This window comes from Gorilla gorilla, chromosome 11, assembly GCF_029281585.2.
Source record: "Gorilla gorilla gorilla isolate KB3781 chromosome 11, NHGRI_mGorGor1-v2.1_pri, whole genome shotgun sequence".
NCBI lineage: Eukaryota > Metazoa > Chordata > Mammalia > Primates > Hominidae > Gorilla > Gorilla gorilla.
This window is the reverse complement of record NC_073235.2, coordinates 15,386,049-15,411,297: the sequence shown is the minus strand read 5'-3', so window position 1 is coordinate 15,411,297 and position 25,249 is coordinate 15,386,049. Positions and strand designations below refer to the sequence as shown.

General features: G+C 36.4%; 1 protein-coding gene across 1 annotated transcript in view; it reads right to left on the bottom strand.

Moving 5' to 3' along the window:
- ACTR3 (actin related protein 3) overlaps nt 1-25,249 on the bottom strand; it is a 73,377-nt gene that overhangs the window by 23,012 nt on the left and 25,116 nt on the right. The window contains exons 3-6 of the mRNA XM_004031658.5: nt 22,461-22,585; nt 12,064-12,174; nt 8,127-8,222; nt 5,028-5,135 (exon numbers count right to left, since the gene is read on the bottom strand). Coding sequence (XP_004031706.1) covers nt 5,028-5,135; nt 8,127-8,222; nt 12,064-12,174; nt 22,461-22,585 — 440 coding nt within the window. The remainder of the gene's footprint in view (nt 1-5,027; nt 5,136-8,126; nt 8,223-12,063; nt 12,175-22,460; nt 22,586-25,249) is intronic.

The following is a 25,249-nucleotide window of genomic DNA, read 5'->3' as shown; positions in this document are numbered from 1 at the left end:
GTATAGAAATAATAAATTTCAAAATATAAATATCAAATGGTTTAGATAGCAGTCTTTATATCAGATGGTACTATTTTTAAATCATTTATAATTTCAGTAAAAAATTTAGATTGCGTCATAAGAAATTTGACAAAGTGCTTATCATTTTCCTAATGAAGTATGTATCCATCTCACAAACCTGAAGCTTTCCACACACCATCATAATGCCAAATAACTAAATTCTGTAGAACTGATTCACAAATTTACTGATGTGTCAGAAGTATAACAAATAGTGTGGCAAAATTAAATTTCATTAGGAAAGAATATTAAGGATGCCTTCATCTGGCATGACAGAATATTAGGGATTGAACTTACCCTCTCAACTTAAAGAGAAAACAGGACAATTTATAAGAAATAAAGGTTTTCAGACATTTGACAATCGGCAGAGTAGGGCAGAGATACTTTCTAAGAAAAGGGAAACAAATAACGTGAATGTTACACTTTATCCTACTGCCTAGGGAGAGTTACTAGGCCACAACGATAGGAAAGAGAACTCAAACAGAACTGGTCTCATTAAGTTAGGGATATAGATTTTAAAGGTCAGAAAGGCCAAAGTGGCTGAAGTTTGTAGGCCAAATTATTGGAGGGGGAGGAGTTGAACCAACAGAGAGCTGGGAAGATGTGAAGAGAGTACCTCCTTAACTGAATACTGATCAGCACACTCCTGTGACAAAACCATCAAGGTGAGAGAAAGAACCTCTAGAAAAAAGTAGACAGAACCACCACCAGAGCTCACACATAGCCAGAAATAGTTCCTGATCCCACTAGCCAAAGTTGAAAGATGTTTTCAAACACAAGACATGAAGTAGAATCCTCAGAAGAATATTACCTCAAGAATGGGGACAAACCAGCCCTGGACAAAAACCTGTTATGGACCTGCTTAATAACATTTAAAAGGAGCCCCTGAGAGGATCAAACTAGTTCCTGGTATCTTAACTATGTCCCAGGAAAAAATCCTAAATACTTATAAAGAACTCCAAAAATACAGTACACAACAATGTATAGAGTGCCAAATAAAAAATTATAAGCATGCAAGGAAGCAGAAAAACACAACACTTAACGAGGAGAAAAATCAAACAATACAGAGGAATGACAAGGACAATAAAACAGCAACTATATACTCCATATAATGAAGAAGGTCAACAATGAGGATGAGGAAGAGAGAAATGGAAGATATAAAAAGACCCAAATGGAACTTCTGAAGAAAAAAATACAGTATCTAAAATTTAAAAATCTACCAGATGAAAAGAAAAACACTAGATGAGATTACAGTGGACTACACAGTGAAGAAAAAATAGTGAATTTGAAGACAGAGCAATAAAAACTATCCAAAAAAAAGAAAATTATAAAAAAATGAATGTACAGCATCATGATCTTCGAGACACGGTGAAGCAGCCTAATATAAATGTGATTAGAGTACCTAAAGGAGAGAAAAGAGGAAGAGAAAAAATACGTAATCAGTAACAGACAAAAACTTTCCAAATATGATGAAAATTACAAACTATATATACAAGATGCTCAATGAACCCCAAGGAGAAGAGACATAAAGAAAACTTTACTTAGGTACATCACAATCAAATTGCTAAAAACCAATAAATCAGGAATAAAAAGAAAATCTTGAAGACAGCCACCCAAATAAACATTACATTCAAAGAAACACACACAAGAATAACAGCTGACTTATTTTCAGAAACAAGGTAAGCCAGAAGACAGTGGAGTGACATCTACAGGGGAAAACTGTCAACCTTCTATACCAAGCAAAAATCATCTTTCAAAACTAAAGGAGAATAAAGACTTTTTCAAAGGATGTACAAAAGTTGAAAGAATTCAAAGCCAGCAGATCAGCACTATAAGAAATGTTGAAGGATGTCATTTTGACAGAAGGAAAATGATACTAGGTGGAAATCTGGACCTTCACAAAGGAACAGAGAGCACTAGATATGGTATGTGAATAAAATAACTCTATTTCAAGGCCGGGCACAGTGGCTTATGCCTGTAATCCCAGGACTTTGGGAGGCCAAGGCAGGTGGATCACTTGAGGGCAGGAGTTCAAGACCAGCCTGAGCAACATGGTGAAACCCCGTCTCTACTAAAAATACAAAAAAACTAGCCGGGTGTGGTGGCGCACATCTGTAATCCCAGCTACTCGGGAGGCTGAGACACAAGAATCGCTTAAACCCAGGAGGCAGAGGTTGAAGCAAGCTGAGATTGCACCACTGCACTCCAGCCTCGGCGACAGAGCAAGACTCTGTCTCCAAAAAAGTTATCTTTTAAAGATAACTTTTTGCTACTGGGTAAATTGTGTTTTTCCTCCCCACCAAATTCCCATGCTGAAGTCCTAATCTCTATCTCAGAATGTGACTGTTTTTTGGAGATAGGGTATTCAAAGTGGTATCTAGTTAAAATGAATTCATTAGGGTTGCTTTCTCTAATCCAATATAAGTGGTGTCCTTAAGAAGAGGAGATTAAGACACACACATGTATGGGGAGGACTATGTGAAGACATATAAAGAAGATGGACATCTAGAAGCCAAGAAGAAAGTCTTCAGAAGAAACCAACCCTGCCAAAATCCTGATACCTATCCTTTCCCACTCCTCACATTGTAGTTATATCACAATTTTTGGTTCTAACCTCCAGACCTGTGAGGAAATAAATTATTCTTTAGGTACCCAGTCTGTAGTACTTTATTACGGTAGTTCTAGCAAACTAATACACCACTCAAAATGAAACAAGTTAACAATGTATTATTGAGTTCACAACATATAAAAGTAAAATGAATGACAATAAAAGAACAAAGACTAGAAGGTCAAAGCTGTTGTATAATTATTATTTATGAAGTAGTAGAATGTTATTTGTAATTAGACAGTGGTAAGTTAAAGATGTTTACTACAACCCATACAACAACCACCACCAAAAACAAACAAATGACAACAGATATAGCATAGCTAATAAGTCAATAAAGAGAAAACAGAATAATAAAAAATACTCCACTAATTCTAAAGAAGGCGGGAAAAGTAAACAATAAACAGGAATAGCCCCCCCACCAACCTTTTTTTTTTTTGGAGACAGGGTCTCACTCTGTTGCTCAAGCTAGAGAAGCTAGAGTGCAGTGGTGAGATCATGGCTCACTGCAGCCTCAACCTCTCCAGGGTCAGGTTATCTTCCCTCCTCAGCCTCTGGAGTAGCTGGGACTACAGTCATGAACCACCACGTTCAATTAACTTTTGCATTTTTTGTAGAGACAGGGTTTCACCATGTTGCCCTGTTGGCCTTGAACTCCTAGGCTCAAGCAGTCTGCCCACCTTGGCCTCCCAAAGTGCTGGGATTACAGGCATGAGCCACCATACCAGCCAGAATACCCACTCTTAATGTCCTTACTAAAACTTATTCTTTTACATATTGATAACTTCTATTCTGCAAATTACCTATTCGAATTATCAACATGCTGATAGTACTGCTCAGATGTGCAAGTGTTAAGAAAAGACTGAAGAAAGGCAGAACTAGGTCAAATCCTAGCCTCACTACCTATTATGTGGTGACCTTAGGCAAGTCAATTATTTGCATTTTATTAATGAGTAAACTGAGGTACTCAAAGAAAAATATAATATTTATCACAGACTGATTTTCAGATTTAAACAATAATTTTAAGATGAACAAGTATTTTATGTACCACTAAGAAAGAAAAATAAACTGCCAAGTAAACTAAAAAAAGCTATCAAATGCTGGACACGTCCTAATTTCCAAGCTTACTAAAATCCTCCCAAAGGCTACATAAAATCTCATATATCCACATAATGAAATATTATTTGGCAATAAAAAGAAATGAAATACTATACGTGCTAAAACATGGATGAATCTTGAAAATGTTCGGCTAAGTGAAAGCACCAAGTTACAAAGACCACAGTGTTTAACTCCATTTATATAAAATGGCCAGGACAGGCAAATCTAACACAGACAAAAAGTAGATTCGTGGTTGCCAGGGGCTGAAGGAATCAAGGGGAAATGGGTGGTGACTGTTAATAGATACAGGGTTCCTTTGTAGGGTGATGAAAATGTTCTAAAATTGTGGGGACGGATGGACTTTGTGAATATACTAAAAATCAATGAACTGTACACTCTAAAGAAGTGAATTGTATGGTATATGAATTTTATCTTAAGCTATCGTTAAACAATGGCAGTTATTACTAAAACCATTATGACATATCATGAGGGTGAAAGTGGTGGAGGACCAGGAGTCTAATCCAAAGGTAGTCACCCTGAGGATGTAATCTTGAACAGACATTGCCTGATGCATTAAACACTGGAGTGAGAATAAAAAAAAAAAAGTTCAAAATAATGTAAATCCTTAAATGATATTCATTATAATATAAAAATTACTTTAAAAGAGAAACCTTTCTCTATATACCCATTTAATAATAAACAGTATGAATTCTAGTAGTCATTTTGAATTCATTAGGCATAATTTTTTTAAAACTTGATTTATCATTAAGAACTGAAGCACAACGGCCTTGGAAGAAAAATGTTATTTCTGACAATCTAATTTGATGCATTTTTCTTAATATGCTTTATTAAATACAAACCATAAAGCATCTACTAAAGTTCATGTACTTACAACTAACTGTTATACAGTTACCCTGTACACCAGTCTGAAATCTGTTAATCATGAATAAAAGAGGTCATCAAATGGCTAACACACATCCAACTGGAAAACAGAATGAAAGCCATTAATATACTTCCATTCCAGATATTGCAATTTGTAATTTTCTTAATTGCAGTACAAACCTACAGTAAAAGAAACATTTTGAATTGTTTATAAAAGTTTTAAAAGGTGAGCAAAACATAGCTATAACTGAACAAATGGCCAAATTATAGCAAAATTTTAAAGTGCAGCATTTAAAGTTTTTTAAAAGTAACATTAATTCGTATAATTTAACTTTGCCAGATGTGTTATTTCATGTTCTGTTCAGTAACTGTAAAATAGCCTTACCACAGGAATGACATGAGTGACACCATCTCCACTGTCTATTACCGTACCGGTCAACGTCCGTTCTCCTACTTGTCTTGAGGTCCAAGATGCAGCTAAGGCAAGAACAGCCTTGAGCACAAAGAAAGAAGAAAGGCAAAAAAACAAAAAAACAAAAAAACAAAGAGTTAATCGAAAAAAAAAAAACTAGTTTCCTGGAGTACTTTATTCAATTTTAAATGTAGTATCTGTGGAAAGAAAATACATAAAATTAATTTTGTATTATGCAATAAAATAGCTCACTCCCTACATTTTATTAAGACAAACTTATAGGTTTGCATTTGCTTTTAGGAGCATGATTTGTAAGATTTACATATTTTATAAAGGCTATTTCTGTCCTAAAGCTAAAAATGTGGAAGATTGAATTAAATAGTATAGAACTAACTGCCTGTAATCCCAGCACTTTGGGAGGCCGAGGTGGGCAGATCACGAGGTCAGGAGATCAAGACCTTCCTGGCTAACACGGGGAAACCCCGTCTCTACTAAAAAATACAAAAACTTAGCCAGGTGCGGTGGCGGGCGCCTGTAGTCCCAGCTACTCAGGAGGCTGAGGCAGGAGAATGGCGTGAACCCGGGAGGCGGAGCTTGCAATGAGCCGAGATCATGCCACTGTACTCCAGACTGAGCGACAGAGCAAGACTCCATCTCAAAAAAAAAAAAAAAAAATTGTATAGAACTAACTTGCCAGAACTTAAACTATGTCCACGTGGGCTGGCCTGTTACAAACTGCAATGTAAGGCAAAAAGTACACAACCACCCTACCTCCAGTTATTCAATACATATATGTCTATAAACAACTATTACTAAAAGATTACCTTCTTTTTCTTTTTTTCTTTGAGACAGAGTTTCTTTCTGTCACCCAGGCTGGAATGCAGGGGCGCGATCTCGGCTCACCGCAATCTCCGCCTCTTGGGTTCAAGCAATTCTCTGCCTCAGCCTCCGGAGTAGCTGGGATTACAGGTGCCCACCACCACACCCGGCTAATTTTTGTATTTTCAGTAGAGATGGGGTTTCACCATCGCAGCCAGGCTGATCTTGAACTCCTGACCTTGTGATTCACCTGCCTCAGCCTGCCAAAGTGCTGGGATTATAGGCATGAGCCACTGTGCCAGGCCTACCTTCAAATTTTTTTAAGGCAACATGTGTTTAGGAATATATGACATACAGAAAACGCCATCGCACACCTCCAAATACTACCATGATTTAATTATGGAGCAATGTTGATAAAATTTTTCTATGGAAAACCTTCGTACAGACAATACAACACAATTCTTTTTTAAGTGTGAGAATTAAGAAATTAACATAGTTCATTTTTTAAAAAACTATATTTCTTACAATCCAAGCCTCAAACAAAGTATATGACTAGTAATTAAAATCAACCAAACTTATACTGGACTTATTTTACCTACCTGGACTGTAATAGCTAAAAGGGACCTAGAAAGCTATCTAGGTCACCCTCCTATCTGAACACAAGATCATATTAACACAATCACCACATAATCACTATAGGCTAACAGAACTATACATTATTTTTTGACAATCTTACAATGAAAAATTCCATCCTAATACTAGTTTTATATATATATATACACATATATATATATACACATATATATATATACACATATATATATATACACATATATATATATACACATATATATATATACACATATATATATATACACATATATATATATATATACTGTTCAGACTTCATTATGAGATATCCTTCCTCTATAAGTAAGTTCAAAACTATCATCTACAACCAAGAATTATCTCTGATCACTTTTACAAGTCTTTTGTAAACAGTTACGGTCCCAAACTAGAATAGATATGTATCAGCACATCATGTTACAGAAATGTTATTGACTACTGAACATCAACAAAACAGAACGGAGATTAAATAATGAAATTAAGAGCACTCAGAGGCCACTAAGGAAATCACTGAAACACCAAATTACGACTCCAGAGGAATGAAACAAAGCTCATGATGCCAGTGTTTTAAAGTAAGCTTTACCTGACAATATGGTTAAACATAAGTTTATTATATTTAATATAAGATGAGAAGCAAAAACTCCCAAGTGAAAGATGAATTTTCCCAACTCCTCATTTTATTCATATTCTAAGAACTAAAAAAGGGCCTCCCACTCAAGACTGAATTCTTCTATAAAGTTCATGACAGGTTTAAGTGACTCCTTAAATATTTTTAGCAGCAGAGAACTTAAAAGGCAGTTCATTAAATTTATGGATTGCATTAAATATTAAAAAGTTCTTTGCTATCCAAGTTAAAATATTCATCCATAATTATCACTTATTGATTCTGTGTACCGTGGAGTTACAAAAACCAGTGTGATCCCAAGAAAGAGCAAAGTCGGACAGACCTCAGCTGCCTGGTATCACAGCTAACCATTTAACTCTGAATAAGGTGCCTTCCAGCTTTAGTTTTCTTCCTCCACAAAAAAAAGAAACAAAAATATCTACATTTAATAGAAATAATGAATTAATACACATATAAAGCATTTGTGTTATGTCAGGGATTGCCTCTGCTACAAGGAAAAAAAAAAAATGAGGTAAGCTCTGATTCTGAGGGGTGGGAGAGAAGCTGTTCCATACAGGTAAACGTACAAATTAAGAGAAGTGAAATATTAGGGTGTCAAATATACCTAAAGATAAGTCAATCAAAAAAGACTACAATAAAGGACAAAAAGATTTATAAGGATAAATGATAAAGGATTATTTACAAGGATAAATATATATACAATATTCTTGTCACGGAGTAAGCATTCCATAAATATTAGTTCCTTTATTTCTGTCCTATGAAAGCCCTTGAAATACCCAAACACCACTAACTTACTTTTTTAACACTTCTCTTTTCCTGACTAAATATCTCCACTTCCCATAATATTACTTCTAAATTAACAATTCAGGAGAGAAGTATAACATGCTTTGACATTATGTTTAAACCTTTGCAGAAAAAAAAAAAAAAGTACGTATTTTAGGCAGCAAATTAAACTAGGTTAAAATGTAAGAATCAAACTTAGAAAGTATGAACTTGCTTACCTGCACAGCAATGTACAAGCCTGGAACATTGAAGGACTCAAACATTATTTCAGCAGTATATTCCCTGTTTTCTGGAGTATTCAATGGAGGTTCAGTCTATTGAAATAAATAACATTTTAAATAGATAATATCAGATTATTTTGGTAACTTTCTTGACAATTTTTAAATGAGAAGTAATTTATTTCAAACATTTTATTTAAAATGCATTAAATTTACAAGTAGAAAGACACAGAGATCAAAGGAAAACTACAGAGAATTCAAACATCCATACATATCTGAAAATAGTATGGTAATTCACATTAAAAAAAAAAAATACCCTGAATGCCTATATCATACCACTCATACAGATTAAACATTAAAAAGAAATGAAGCAGGGAGAGAGAGGGTTGGAGGTAGGGAAAAGGTGGTCCAGTCAAATCATCCTTTAAATACGGTAATGACAAACCTCCAGAAAAAACATCAATGGTATTTGCCAGTGGGAGAGCCCTCATCTAAGTAATGCTTTTAGATGAATGTCCCCGAACTATATAGGATTACAGTAAACAAGCCGAGATTCTACAGATCTAATGGTACAGCTTTCTGAAAAATGTTATATTAATTTACCTGTTAAGAGCATAGAATCAAGATGTTTGCAGAGCACTCTTCTGTTTATGTGACTGCATACATCACTTAGAAACCTCATAGGTTAAGTCTGGGACAGAACACACTCTAAAGAGGCAAGGAAGGACTCAGAGATCTGGCAGTCTTGGACTTCATATTTCACCTATGCCTCATGATCACTTAAACTGTTTCAATTTTTAAAGATTAACACGGGGTAAGACCTCTGATTCTTGTGAGTCTGACTGGCAATCTAATAGGTATCTCAAATACTTAAATGTGAAAGAAAAAGTTTTAAATTTAAAAGACACAGAATTCTCTTTTTGACCTTAAGGTAGGAATAACTCCTTAAATTTCTGAAGCACAAATCACAAAGGGAAAAAGTGATAAAACTTGAATCCATTAAAAATTAAATATTTTTAAAATTATTATTTCAAAAGAAATATAAAGCAAAACAACTAAGCACACTGTTACCGTACATAAAACCTCTATAAGCTCCACTCCCTGCGGCGTTTCAACTCCTTTAGAAGAGTTCTGCAGCTATGTCTAAAAGTCTGGAGATAATTTACTGATGAACACATGCAAAATTAAGTAAACTAAAAACCAAGGCGGTGAAACTATAAGCTCCAAGAAAAAAAATCCACATAAAAGATCATCAGAGGACCCCACAAAGGAAAATATAAAAATAGCTAATAATAACAATCGTACATGAAAGACTGCTCAACATAATTATCAGAAAATGAAAATTAAAATTAAAAGCAAATGAAAAATCTTACACACCCACCAGAATGGCTATAATTTTAAAGACTGACAAGCTAGCAGCGCAGTCACATCTCACATCTATAATCCCAGCACTTTGGGAGGCCGAGGTGGGCAGATTACTTGAGGCTAGAAGGTCAAGACCAGCCTGGCCAACATGGCAAAATCCTGTCTCTACTAAAATTACAAAAGTTAGCCAGGTGTGGTGGTGCATGCCTGTAATCCCAGCTACTCGGGAGGCTGAGGCACAAGAATCCCTTAAACCTGGGAGGCGGGGAGGTTTCAGTGAGCCAAGATCACACCACTGCACTCCAGCCTGGGTGACAGAGCAAGACTGTCTCAAAAAAAAAGTATAAAAGATTGATAAGCCAAATCTTGAACAGAGCAACCAGATTACTAATGCATCACTGGGGGGTGTGCAAAAAGGTTCAACATCTTGGGAAAAGTTCCCACGAGTTTCCCTAAAAAACCAATCAGGTACCTACCCTATGACGCTGCCATTCCATACTTACGTATTTAGACAAGAGAAATGAAAACATATGTCCACAAAAAGTCTTGTAGAAGAAGGTTCACAATGGTCAAATTATTTTATTATAACCAAAAACTAGAACTAAGCCAGGCATGGTGACAGCACTTTGAGAGGCCATGGCGGGAGGATCACTTGGAGCCCAGGAGTTCAAGACCAGCCTGGGTGACAAAGTGAGACTCCATCTCTAAACCAGAACACATTACCCAGGTGTGGTGGCCCGGGCCTGTGTGTCCTAGCTACTCAGGAATCTGAGCTGGGAGAACTGTTTGAGCTGGGAGGTCAACACTGCAATGAGCCATGATTGATCTACTGCATTCCAGCCTGAGCAACAGAGCAAAACCCTGTCTTAAAAAAACAAAAACAAAAACAAAAAAAACCTAAAAATAGCCCAGGTATTCATCAACAGGAAAATGGATAAAGTGAGGCAAATTTATACAATGGAATACTACCCAGCAACAAAAAGCAACAAATCACCGGTATATGCAACATAATTCAATCTCCAGATTATGCTAAGTAAAAGTGTTTCACCAAAATGCACATATTGCATGATTCCATTATGTGACACTCAAACATGGGCAAAGCTAATCTCAGATGAAAAAGAAACAGTGGTTGTCACTAGGGCACGGGGGCAGAGATTAATTACAAAAGGGCATGAGAAAACTTTCCACGCTGATAGTAATTTCTCTATATCTTGGTAAGAGTTTAGGTTACACAGATGTATGTAACTGACAAAGACTGGACAAATCACATCATGCATCCTGCACGTCAAATACAGCCCACCACCTGTTTTGGTAAAAAAAAAAATTTATTGGAACACAGACATACCTATGAATTTAAGTATTGTCTATGGCTGCTAACATGCTACAACAGCACAGCTGAGTAGCTGTGACAGGGACCATTGTATAAAAAGTTCTCATTAAGTTTCCTCAGGGACTATAACCCCCGCAAAGCCAAAAATATTCGCTATCTGCTCCTTTAGAAAGTTTGCCAAACCCTGGTCAAAATCCACTGAATGGTGCAGACCGGTGATTTTATGATATGTAAATTTTATATGAAAATAATAACCATACACAAATGATAGCTCTAGTTGATGAAATACATGCTAAAGTATTTAGGGGTCAAATGACTCCCATTTGCAACTCACTTTGAAGTGATTTAAAAACTAAAATGAAGTGAAAGATAGATAGACGTCATGAAGCAATTATAGCCAAATGTTAAGGTTAATCATCGAATCTAGATTGTGGGTGTATGAGTGTCCATAGTATGGTTCTTTCAACTTTATAGTCCATCAAAATCACCGAAAGACACAGAATATTGATTTAACCAAAAATTGTGATATAACTACAATGCGAGGAGTGGGAAAGGATAGGTATTTTGCGTTGAGGGAGAGAAAAGGAAAAAAGGGAAATTCTCATTTTTCCTATTAGGAAGTTGGTAAATAATGTATAATATTCTTAAAGACATAAGAAATAAAAAAAAAATGTTAAATAAAAGAAACATGTTAAAAGATTACTAGCAGGGCAAACTTTGTTAAAATTGAAAATGTTTGCCTCCGGGGAATATGAACCAAAGGTTCAGAGAGGTAAGAAAGGAAAGTGTTATTTTGTTGTTTTAAATCTTATAAAGTCATTTGATTTTTTAAGTTATGAATATGCACTGCTTTAATAAAAAGATGTTTAAAAGTTAAATTACATTGTATTTTTGTTATGAAGAAATACCAATGATATAATAATCAGACTATTGTTTTTTAAGCAAAAAAGTAAGTGCCACAGGTTTCCAACATTTTTCTGAACATGACTTACTGTTCCTATCATAAAGATTAGACATTAACTACCAAAAGCACTTCTTAAGTGTTTAAAATGTGGTGCTTTGACATACTACTATTCTCCTGTAGCCATAACTAGATGGTCTTAAAGATGATACAGCTTTATTACAAAGTCATTTAGACATATGACAATTTAATAACCAAAGTATACCAAAGAAGTGTGATGAAAATGTTCTCATTAAGTGTATTCAAAAATTTCCTCAGTGAAATTATAACTTGTAACTTACCAAAAGAAAATAATGGTCTTCAGGTTCTGCCCTTAAATATTTAAAGATCACTTGCTCCATAAACCTTTCCATTAAGTCCCAATCTTCAACTATACCATGGCGGATTGGCCACTATTTAAACAAAAAGGGAAATACAAATTAAATCTTATTAATATAAAAAATAAATAAAAATACAAAAAAGGAAATATCAGATCATTAGTGGATATTAGATGAGGATATATTCATAGGTGTGATACTATAGAACATCCTTAAAAGATGTGTACTTTAGGATTTAAAGATAAATTAGTTCAACAACGCATTGTCAGATGGATGGTTCAAGAAAAACAAAGTGAATATGTCAAAATGTTAAAAACTGTTAAATCTACATGGAAGACCATTGTACTAGTTTTTCTAGATTTTAAAAGTTTTGTAATAAAAGGATAAGTTAGCCTACAAAAATTAAGCCTAAAAAACTATACTTTATCACAATTTCCTTAATTTTTAATGCATTAGGTCATTAACAAGTATTTGTTGTATGCCGAATATAAAAAGTGCACCTGGTAAGTACATATCTAGAATAATCGTAAGAATCAAGCACATAAAATGTTATAAGAAAAGTTTTATAAATGTTTAAGAGTCATGCTTCCAAAACTGTGTGCCAAGATACCTACTATGATTTGGATGTGGTGTGTTCCCACCAAAACTCATGTTAAAATTTAATTCCCAGTGTTACAGTATCAAGAGGTGGTAGGGCCTTTAAGAGGTGATCAGGTCATTAGAGGAATTAACGCAGTTCTCAGCAGGACTGAGTTAATTCTCCAGAGAGTTGAAGGCAGGCTGTTATAAAGTGAGGTTGTCCCTTGTATTTTGTCCCTTTCCTCTTCCATTCCCCAACGTGTTATGAAGCAGCATGAGGTCCTTACCAGAGGTCGATCAGATGTGGCCAACTCATCTTGGACTTCCTCACCTCCAGAACCACGAGCCAAAATAAACCTCTTTTCTTTATAGATCACTCCGTCTCAAGTATTCATTATAGCAACAGAAAATGAACTGAGACAGCACCCCAGTGTACTACCATAAATTCACAAGGGCACCGCAAAGTTATTTTAAATTTTCCAGGGAAATATAGTGTTACTCAACATCAGTTGGACACTGCATGATCTATAAGTCACAGTAATTCAGTTTCAACAATAAATCAAACTATTATATATTCCTTTCAATGACATTATTTCTTAGAGAAGTTGGTTTGTCAGCAGTTGCTGGCATAAAAACCAAGTTATCACATAAAATAACATCGATATAAAACAAGAAATCAGGGTGGCAATGTCCCATCTGATTCCAGGTTTGAGAAGTTGTGCAATGCCTAAGCATCCTAACAGAAATGTGATTACTCAGCAGTGAAATAATGCTTCCAATTTAAGTGTCTTCTTTTTTTTCAAGTGGCTACTAAGTTGCCTGGACCTAGGTATTTAATAAACAGAACTATCAGACATTTCTTTTGATCTAGGTGGCACAGAGAAAAATGTTACTGAGACACTAACGGCACTGAGAAAGTTTGTGAACCTCTGCAACAGAATATAATTCCATGAACATAATACACATTCAATACCTAAAGTTAAACAAATTAATGAACAAAGAAATAAATACCTTGCAGTATCAATCCCTAACATCTACTTCTTACTCTAGTTTCCACACTACTTTTTAAGGCATTATACTTATAAAAGGACTTCTACTCCCCAGTTTGCTTTAAGGAAGGAAAAAATTGCAGTTTACTTTATCATTCAATTTTTAACATTATTAGAAGTTTACAAATTCAAATGTTTTAAGTATTATTTATTCATCAATTATTACTGTGTGCCTACTGTAAGCCACTGGCACAAATGGTAAGGACACAGACATCCAGCATACAAAAAACTCAGTCTAGTAAAAGAAATATATATGAACAAATATTACACTACAGGTTTTTAAAAAAAATAAAGTTCCGACTGGGCGTGGTGGCTCATGCCTGTAATCCCAGCACTTTGGGAGGCCAAGGCAGGCAGATCACCTGAGGTCAGGAGTTTGAGACCAGCCTGGCCAACATGGTGAAACCCTGTCTCCACTAAAAATACAAAAATTAGCCAGGCGTGGTGGTGCATGCCTATAATCCCAGCTACTCGGGAGGCTGAGACAAGAGAATCACTTGAACCCAGGAGGCGGAGGTTGCAGTGAGCCAAGATCACTCCACTGCACTCCAGCCTGGGCGATAGAGTAAGACTCTGTCTCCAAAAAAAAAAGAGTCGGCACGATGGCTCACGCCTGTAATCCCAGCACTTTGGGAGGTTGAGGTGGGTGGATCATTTGAGGTCAGGAGTTCAAGACCAGCCTGGCCAATATGGTGAAGCCCCATCTCCACTGAAAATACAAAAATCAGTCAGGCATGGTGGCAGGCACCTATAATCCCAGCTACTGGGGAGGCTGAGGCAGGAGCATCTCTTGAACCCAGGAGTCAGAGGTTGCAGTAGGCCAAGATCACATCACTCCACTCCAGCCTGAGCAACAGAGTAACACTCTGTCAAATAAATAAATTAATTAAATAAATAAATAAATAGTTCCTTGAATAAGATGACCACCTTGTTTTGTGAGAGAAAAGGTTTCACTGAGGAGGTCATATCTAAGCTGGGTCTTAACTCAGTCCTGCTTTCTGGCTTTTTTTTTGGCAGGGGAATGAGAGGTATGGAGGAACTTGTGGAGAACAGAAAAAGATGTATAGAAAGACAAACACTGCATGGTATACAAAAACAAAACTGAAGTTATCAATGAGAAATTTATGTGCCGAAAGATTTGAGGTAAGGTGTGTAGAGATATATACCAGTTCTAGATCAAAGGGACTAGATTCTCAAAAATTTGCCTTGTATTTAGGTTTTATTCTATAAGAAACAAAACAGCTGAGAAATTTTTAAGCAGGGGAATAAGAACAGCTTTAATTTTTAGGAAGACTATTATAGCAGCATTGGGAAAGCTCAAATGAAGCTTAACAGAACCAAGTGAGAACAAGAGTACCAATAGTGGTATGGATGACAAGGGGCCACACTGAAGATTTCTCAGTCAATAAGAATAAGAAACGGCTGGGCATGGTGGCTCATACCTATAATCCCAGCACTTTGGGAGGCCAAGGTGAGAGGATGGCTTGAGCCCAGGAGTTTGAGACCAGCCTAGGCAACGTAGTAAGACCCTGTCTCTACAAAAAAAAAAAAAAATTTTTAATTAGCCAGGTGTGGTGGCACACACCTGTAGTCCCTGCTACTCAGGAGGCTGAGGTGGAAGAATCACTTGAGCCCAGAGGGTCAAAGCTGCAGTGAGCCAAGATCTCACCACTGCATTCCAACATGGGCAACAGGGCAAGACACCTGTCTCAAAAAAAAAAAAAAAAAAAGAGAAAAAAGTCAGAAGATGCCAACAGGTTTCCAGCTTTGAAGTTAGGATGGACAAGATCCATTAATCAAAACATAAAAATTGTGTTTTGTCTGATCTTGGAATAAACAAGAGTGGAGCATATATAATACATTTTGTTTTAGATATACTAAAACTCAAGAGCCAGGAAATAGGTAGGTGAAGATGTAGTCAAGGAACCGAAAGTAGAGATCTAGTCTGTGGTTGCAGACAAAGGAATGGAGGAGATCACCTAGAGAAAGTCTTTAATGAAAGAATAAAAGATTGAGTCACCCCATTTTATGAGAAGAGAAGAAAAAAGAGAACTGAAAGCAGTGCCTGGAGAAACCAACGTTTGAGTAGTGGGTAAAGGAGAAATCAGTGACAATAGAAACAACAAATAAAAACAAACAAAACAGGCCGGGCGCAGTGGCTCATGCCTGTAATCCCAGCACTTTGGGAGGCCGAGGCGGGCAGATCACGAGGTCAGGAGATGGAGACCATCCTGGCTAACACGGTGAAACCCCATCTCTACTAAAAATATAAAAAATTAGCCGGGCACAGTGGTGGGCACCTGTAGTCCCAACTACTTGGGAGGCTGAGGCAGGAGAATGGCGTGAACCCGGAAGTCGAGGTTGCAGTGAGCTGAGATCGCGCCGCTGCACTCTAGCCTGGGCGACAGAGCCAGACTCCGTCTCAAAAACACAAATATTCCATGTTAGGAAGATAACCATTAGAGTAATCCTGCAAAAGAAAGACAAATCAAGAAGGATGAAAACTGTTACATATAATTGGATTTAACAAAGAGCATATCAAATATCTTGAGACTCACTAAGAAGTGTCGTTTTAAAAGGAAAGAGAAAAATAGCTAAATTGCTGAGGACAGAAGGTAGGAATAAAGATTGAGAGAAGTTTTGTTCTGGTTTGTTAGTAGCAATTAGAAGACTTAAAAATGCGTTTAAAATGAGTGGACAGAATCAGTGGAAAGGAACTCTGGCCTCTCGACTGACTGACTTCATCACTTTCAATGGTATCTCTTTTCCATTTTGGCCACAGTATAGATCTTGTATCATCATCACTATCACCTCTCAATCGCTGAAATGCAGGTATACCCTTCTCTGATCACAACCTCTTATTATTCTAGCATATTCAACCACCTCAAGAGATCTCTTCTGAACACCAATCAAGACTTTTGGTCCACTGATTGCTTTAATTATTCCCTAGCCTTCAATATACACAGTCTAGATTTTGACCCATCACCTTTATTTCACATATGCTTTTTTCATCCTGTCTACCAAAATCCAACCCAGCATATATCCCTAACATAAACTTGCCTATATCCAGAATGCTGATTATACTGCAGAAACATTTGTACTAGGGTGCTAAAACTAAGAATTCATAATCATTATTCTCAAATGGACCTAACCTTGCCTGGCAAGCCTTTGCTCTTCTACTCTGTTCATCTTTACTCTTCACAATGATGATTTTCAATGCCGCCCCTACCACTAAGATTTCACCTTCTCCCCACATCCATGACCAGCAGATGATGCCAATACATATTTCGCAGAAGCAGCAGAAGCCAACGGTCAGGAATTCAAATCTGTAAAATGGATTCCATACTTAGTCTTTTTTCTCATTTACTTCCATTATAATGTAAGATATTCCTCATGTCAATTCAGTCATCTGTGTTCTGGATCTCATCCCTCCAGCTTTTTCAGAGACCTTGATTATACCTTATCTTTCCTGTTACTTTAATCTCTTTCTAATAGTTCTTTCATATTAGCATTCAGACATGTCTTCCATCTTAACGTTGAAACGTGTCTCTTCATCTCTCTCTCCCTCCCAATCACAATTGAAACTCAATGAACAGTACTCTTACTGTTACTTTTTTCCTGGCCTATCACTCAAAAGACTACTTTCATCTAGCTCAACTACTCTTCTAAAACTATTCTCATTCAGGTTACAAATGACCACCTTGTAGCTAAAGACAGCAAATTATCTACGGGTTCTAGCTCATCTCAGCACCATTCTACAGTGTTTACCTCTAGATATCTACCCATGCATTCTCAGTCTCTTTCGCAGACTTTTCCTCCTCTACTCAAACCTAACTGGCACACTGCTCTGTCTTAGTTCTCTTCCCCTGTGATATGTTCCCCTAGGTAATGTCAACCCCTCTAAGGTAATTGACACCTTCTGAATCTCTGTCTCCAGCTCTGCCTTGTTTCTTACCTCCAAAATCCACATATTTGACTCTAACAAAATCTCAGATGTCTCACAAGTACCTCAAACACAATGTGTTCAAAATTAAACTTATTTTCTCCTCTCTACACCACCCAGTCAAAAGTGTTTCTCCTTATGAAACAAGACCTCTAGCTCTCACCTTATACAAAAATCAACTCAAAATGAATTAAAGATTTAAATCTAAGACCCAAAACTATAAAAGTACTAGAAGAAAACTTAGGGGAAACCTCTCACAACATTGGTACGGGAAAAGATTTTACAAATAAGACCTCAGAAGCACAGGCAACAAAAGCAAAAATAGACAAATGGGATTATATTAAATTAAAATGCTTCTGTGAGGAAAACCATCAACAGAGGGAAAATACAAGTTATGGAATGGGTCAAAATGCCCGCAAACTGTACATCTGACAGAGGATTAACATCCAGAATATATAAGGAATTCAATTCAACAGCAAGAAAAAAAAAAAAAAACACTGATTTTTTTAAAAGGGCAAATAATCTTAAATAGACATTTCTCAAAAGAAGGCACATCAACGGCCAACAAACACATGAAAAAAATGTCCAACATGACTAATCATCAGGAAAATGCAAATCAAAACCAGAAAGAAATGTCGTCTCCCCATAGTTAGAATGGCTATTATCCAAAAGACAAAAAATCACAAATGCTGGCAAGGATGTGCAGAAAAGGGAACTCACATATACTGTGGAGGGAATGTTAATAGGTAAAGCCACTATAAAGCATAGTACAGAGGCTCCTCAAAAAACCACAAATAGAACTACCATATGTTCCAGCCATCCTACCACTGGGTATATACCCAAAGGAAAATAAATTACTATATCAAAGATACCTGCACCCTCATGTTTATTGCAGTACTCTTCACAATAGCCAAAATATGAAATTAACCTAAGGGTCCATATGGATATGTGTAGTATATATGCACAATACTATTCAACCATAAAAAAAGAGTGAAATCCTGTCATTCCTGGCAACACAGATGAGCCCAAAGGACATTAAGTGAAATAAGCCAGGGACTAAAAGATAAAAAAATTGCATGTTCTCATTCATGTGCAAAAGCTAAAAAAATTGATTTCATGTAAGTAGAGAGTAGAAAAGTGGTTACTAGAGGCTGGAAAGGGTAGGGGAAAGAAGGGAATAGGGAGAGCTTGAATAAAGGATACAAAATTACAGCTGGATAGCAAGAATAAGTTCTAGTGTTCTATAGCACTATATGATGACTACAGTTAATTTATTATATATTTTCAGATAGTTAGAACAGAGAATTCTGAATATTCTCAACACAAAAAAATAAGTGTTTGAGGTGAATATGCTACTTACATTGACTTGATCACCACACACTGTACATATCAAAATATCACTACATACTCCATAAATATGTACAATTATCATATGTCAAGTAAAATTTTTTTAAAAGCCTGGCACAGTGGCTCATGCCTGTAATCCCACACTTTGAGGGAGGCCAACGTGGGAGGGTCACTTGAGCCCAGGAGTTTGAGACGAGCATGGGCAACAGAAGGAGACCCTGTCTCTATAAAAAATAAAATAAAAGGCCAGACGCAGTGGCTCACACCTGTAATCCCAGCACTTTGGGAGGCCAAGGTGGGCAGATCACCTGAAGTCAGGAGTTCAAGGCCAGCCTGGCCAAATGGTGAAACCCCATCTCTACTAAAAACACAAAAATTAGTCGGGCGTGGTGGCACATGCCTGTAATCCCAGCTACTCAGGAGGCTGAAGCAGGAGAATCGCTTGAACCCAGGAGGTGGAGGATGCAGTGAGGTGAGATCACGCCACTGCACTCCAGCCTGGGAGACAGAGCAAGACTCCATCTCAAAAATAAAATAAATTAGCGAAGCATGGTGGCACACGCCTGTGGTTCCAGCTACTCAGGAGACTGAAGCGTGAAAATCTCTTGAGTCCAGAAGTTTGAGGCTGCACTGAGCTGTGATTGTGCCACTGCACTGCAACCTAGGTGACAAAGTTGAGACCTTGTCTCAAAAAATAAAATAAAATAATTTTTAGATGTTTTTCCTTGAACATTCTCAATTTCAGCAGATAAGGGATAAATAAGACTATCTCGGAGCTGGGAATTACCCTCAATTGATACATCTAGCTTACCACCAATATCCCATTCATCACGCCCTGTTACTCTTTAATTATCCACTTTTTCCTTGTCAAAACAAACGAACAAAAACCTCCCATAGATCTAATCAGACTTATATTTAACTACCATTTACAACAAAAAAAAGTAAATATAGGAAGTAGGGTACCATGTTAAATGACCCAATGAGTATGTAATAATCAGAATCCCTAGAATATAGGAAATTTTACAAGACATCTCAAGTTTTTTTCCATAAATAAATGGCAAGAACAAAAAAGAAAAGAAACATAACACACAGGGAAAATAACCTATAGATAAAAAGAGACTTAAGAGATTTATCAACTAAATCCAATGAGTAGACCACATTTTAATGTTGATTCAAACAGAATAACCAATATAGTAAATAATCAAAGAAATTTAAGCAATGACTAGATATCAGATAAAGAAACTGCATACTAAATTAAGGTGTCATATTTACCTTTTTTAAAAGTCTTCATATTTAAGAGTTAAGTATTTGTTAAGTGAAATAGTATGTACAATTTACTTTAAAATAATTGGAGGTTGAGGGTGGAAAGATTATAGACAAAATGAGATTGTCCATAGATTATAACCACCAAAGTTGTGTGATAGGCACATGGGGGTTCATTATATTATTTTCTGTTCTTTGACATGTGAAGTTTTCCACAATAAAAGTTAAATGTCTGTGTGTGTGATCGCACATACACAATTTCCATTTCTATCCCCACTGCCATCACTAATATCTCTTGCTTAGACTATAGCAATAGTCAATTATCTGGTTTTCCCAGAATCATGCTTACCTTACCCAAATAATTTCTCTTCATTGTCTATGTGGCCTGAGTAATCTTTTCTAAGTAAAATAAGCCAACATATATTGAGTAACCATTATGTTCAAAGCACTAGAGTATAACAATTTCTTTATACACATCTCCTTAAGCCTTATAACAATCCTGGCCCAGGCGTGGTAACTCACATCTATAACCCCAGCACTTTGGCAGGCCAAGGGGACAAACTGCTTGAGCCCAGGAGTTCAAGACCAGCCTGGGCAACATGATGAAACTCTGTCTCTACCAAAAATACAAAAAATTAGCTGGGCATAGTGGCATGCATCTGTATTCCAAGCTACTTGGGAGGCTGAGGTAGGAGGATCACTTGAGCCTGGGATATCAAGGCTGCAGTGAGTCATGTTCATGCCACTGAACTCTATCCTGGGTAACAAAGTGAGGGTCTGTCTTAAAAAAAAAAAAAAAAAAGAAAAGAAAAGAAAAAAATCTTGAAGTACTAATAATATCTCCATTTTACAGACGAAGAAATCAAAATTCAGAAAGGTTAAGTCACTGAATGATATCACAAAGTTAGAAATTAGCATAGACAGGATTCAAGTTCAAACACGTAGATTCCAATATTTGCACGTTAAGCGCAAAAATTATTCCTCCAGGTATACTCATTAATGTTGCCTATAGGATAGGGTTCAAATTCTTTAACATGGTCTAACAACACTTTCAGTGCTCTTTCCTGGCCTACCTATACAGCCTCCTCACTTCTTTCCACCTCGTTCTCCATGCTTCAGGCATATTGGTCATGCACTTCTAGTCCCTCTCATACTGTAAAGCCTTTTCATATATTGGTTTCTCTATCTAAAACAACTCAGCCTGCCCACCTCAGCAGCTAACTCCTATTTTATTCTTCAAGCCTCTGCTTAAAGATTTACTCCTCGACGACATTCCTGATTCCCCACACTAGGTTAGCTACTCCTGTGATACATGCACAGAGCACTGTGTGTGTGTTTCCCTTCTTCTAACCCCCAACACACTTGTAATTATTTCTTCAATGTCTTCCTTTCCACCACATTATAATAGCCTTGCAGTCAGGGAAATTTTTTATACACCGTTTTACTCACGATACATGGCAAAGTATTTTAAACATGGTAGTTGTTCATTAATGAATAAATTATGAGAAGGGAAGAAGTACAAAGGAGGATATTTGCAAATCAGACAAAGTCAATGTCAAAAAATAAGATGATAAAGGTCAGAATAGCATTTATTTTTTGGTGGGAATGGAGTAGTGACTGTGTGAACAAGTACAAGGAAAGCTTCAGGGTTACTAGATTTGTTCTGTTTCTTTACCTGTTATGATTACAGTCATAAAAATTCTTTGAACTGTATAATTAACACTTACATACTTACACTTCAATTAAAGAGGGAGGGAAAAGGGTAGAAAAGAAAAAGGGAAAAAGAAAAAGAGGGAGAAAGAGAACAGCACTTACAGATGGCATAAACTTCAAAAAAGAGAAAAATGGTGTTAAGTTTGAATAAAGATGGGGAAAAAATGTTTGCAGAAGTAGCAATGTGGAAGTAAAGCTAATTTTATTGAGGGCCCTGAGATCCAGTGGGTGTGGAAAAATAAATACTGCTCATTTGAAAGGGCTAAAATTTTCCTCTTAGGGGTTATTAAAAAAAAGAAAAAAAAAGTTAAAGCAACAGGGAAGGATGCCACAGGGAAAAAGAAATTTCTACTGAGAAGAGGTTTGAGGATATTAATAAGGTCTATTATAGAGTGAATTCCAGAGGGCACAAGCATTGAACAAACTATTTTTTGAAAATGTTATTTATACAAATCATAAAAACATACCTTTGTTGCATATGTAGGTTTTTCTATTGCTTCATCACCAATGAAGAAGTCTAGGTCATCAACACCTTTCATCACCCTCCTTTGAGCTTGATCACCCACTTTTGCTGACTCCTTAATAGCAATACCTTTAAAATAAGTTAGACATGTCAAAGAATTCATTTTCTTCAAATGAGAAAAACTTTTACCTTACACTTCTCCCATTACAAAGTGCTACAAAGTAAAACATGACCTAGCCTATTTAAATTGTCAAACTAATTCACAAAAGTCATAAGAAACCAGTGACAAAATTCATTTCACACAATGAAACTCAACTTCCACTCAGAGACAAGACCTCAAATGCAAAAAGCCAGAAAAACAACATCTGTGGGAAAGTTTCAAATATATATTTTTTAAATTATATAAATCCTCTTTTGATTCTCAGTAAAACTGTAATCCCACCAAATCCACATATGCTTGATGAACAACTGGAAAGAAAAAAACTGAAAAACACAAATGAGAAAAAAACTTCAAGAATAATTTTTTAAACTTTCTTTACATCTCTACCCTATCACTATTGGGTCTAGTAATAGTGATCGGGTCTAGTAACAGCAATTACTATTGTGGTCTAGTAATTTAAATGTAATACAGATCTGTTAAACTACATATACAAAAGGAAATCTCAATTCATTTAGGTAAAACCCACAACAATATCCTTAAATAATTGCAGAAATCCAGCATACAGTTTGAAAGCTAAAACTTGTTATGTATTTTTAGATTAAGTTATAAATGTACAAATCCATCAAGTTCAATTCTCCATTCAAAATAATTGTCTGAATGCACTTAAACTGATCTGGCATTCAACTGTTACTTTCATTTAGTAACAGCTATATCCTTAAGAAAGTGGGCAGAAAATAACTGGAAGAAAAAAATTTTTAATCCACCATCTAGTCCTTCTAAATGCTAGAAATTCTCTCCACCAATTTACTTACAGTGTACATAGACATCCAGGTGGCTCACTATAAATTTCCTAAAAATAAATATGCATGTATATAAAAAAAACCTTGAACCACTTGCACAGGCTTTCCAGATCAAATATCAATACTCATTAGTAAAAGACAGTGGCAATGTCTCTATCTGCTAATTATAAACACTGTACCTGCAGCATTAAAACTGGGTGGGTGAGAAAAAACACTCAAAAATCAAAAACCTTCTTACAGCAGGCAAATGAATTTTTAACACACTGCAACTAGTCATGGCAAAGACTTCGTATTTTGGCAGAGAGACAAGATAAAAAATGGATTCAATAGTGATGAGATCCAATGGTTCAAAAAATCAAGATTATATAGGCCTCCAACAAAAAGTTAACACAGCCATTTACGAATATAACCAAAACCAATTTTGCTAAGATGGCAGAAATAACTTTAGTAGTCTCCTGAAATATACAATCATAACAAAAGATTATACACAAAAGATTAAAAGTCATCAGCATTGTTACAGGTTGAATTGTGTACCACCAAAAAGATATGAAGTCCTAACCGCCAGTACCTCAGAATGTAACTGTGTTTGGAAATAGGGTCTTCACAGTTAAAACGAAGTTATCAAGGTGGCCCCTAATCCAATATGACTAGTGTCCTCATAGAAAGGGAAAATTTGAACACAGACACAGAAGGATGATGATGTAAAGACACACAGCAAGAAGACAGCCATGTGACTGGAGTGACGCATCTATCAGCCAAGGATCCTGAGGAAACATCAGAAGCCAGAAGACACCAGCAAGAGCATGACCCTGCTGACGCACTGATTTTGTACTTCTGGACTCCAGAATTGTAAGTGTCTGTTGTTTTCAGCCACCCAATTTTTGGTACTGTGTTATGTACGGTAGCTTAAAGAAACCAGTAAGTACATACACGATGGTCTAACACTAAACTGAAATACAACTAAAGTCAAGTACTAGCCCAAAGAAGTACCTCTACATCAGTCAGCAATAAAGCCAACATGTATCACCGAATTCTTAAAAACAGACAAAAAACAATCAACGTATTGACATATAAATGTGAGAAAAACTACAAAGAAAAGCAAACCTATTCTTCATGTTCAGTAGATAACAAACATGCATGAATAAAATATTTAAAAGGTAATAATAAAGGCCACTAGACTCACACGAATGAGCTGTTTCATCAATATCAACTAAAATCCATTCTGGGTTTTAAAAAAGTATTAGATTTAGGCAGTTAGACTAAGTTCTTACATAATCGATTCCTAGAAAAGTATATCAAAATAGGAGAAACACACAAGTCAAATAAGTTTGTTTCTAGAAAGTGAGGAGTAGATAAAAACCATAAAACCATTTCCCCTTTTAGGTGCAATTTTGAAAGTGTATTTATTTTCTTTTTATTTCTTTCTTTTTTTTTTGAGATTGAGTCTTGCTCTGTCACCCCCCAGGCCTGGAATGCAGTGGTGCGATCTCAGCTCACTGCAACCTCCACCTCCCGGGTTCGAGCGATTCTCCTGCCTCAGCCTCCTGAGCAGCTGGGACTACAGGTGTGCACCACCATGCCTGGCTAATTTTTGTATTTTTAGTAGAGACGGGGTTTCATCATGTTGGTCAGGCTGGTCTCGAACTCCTGACCTCGTCATCTGCCCGCCTCGGCCTCCCAAAGTGCTGGGATTACAGGCGTGAGCCACCGATCCCGGCCAGACTGTGTTATTTCTTTAATGCCACACACTTAATTTTGTTCTTACTACACAAATGACAAAACAGTTGACCTCTTGTGTCCAACGAGTGCTCAAGTGATACTGAAGATCCAGTT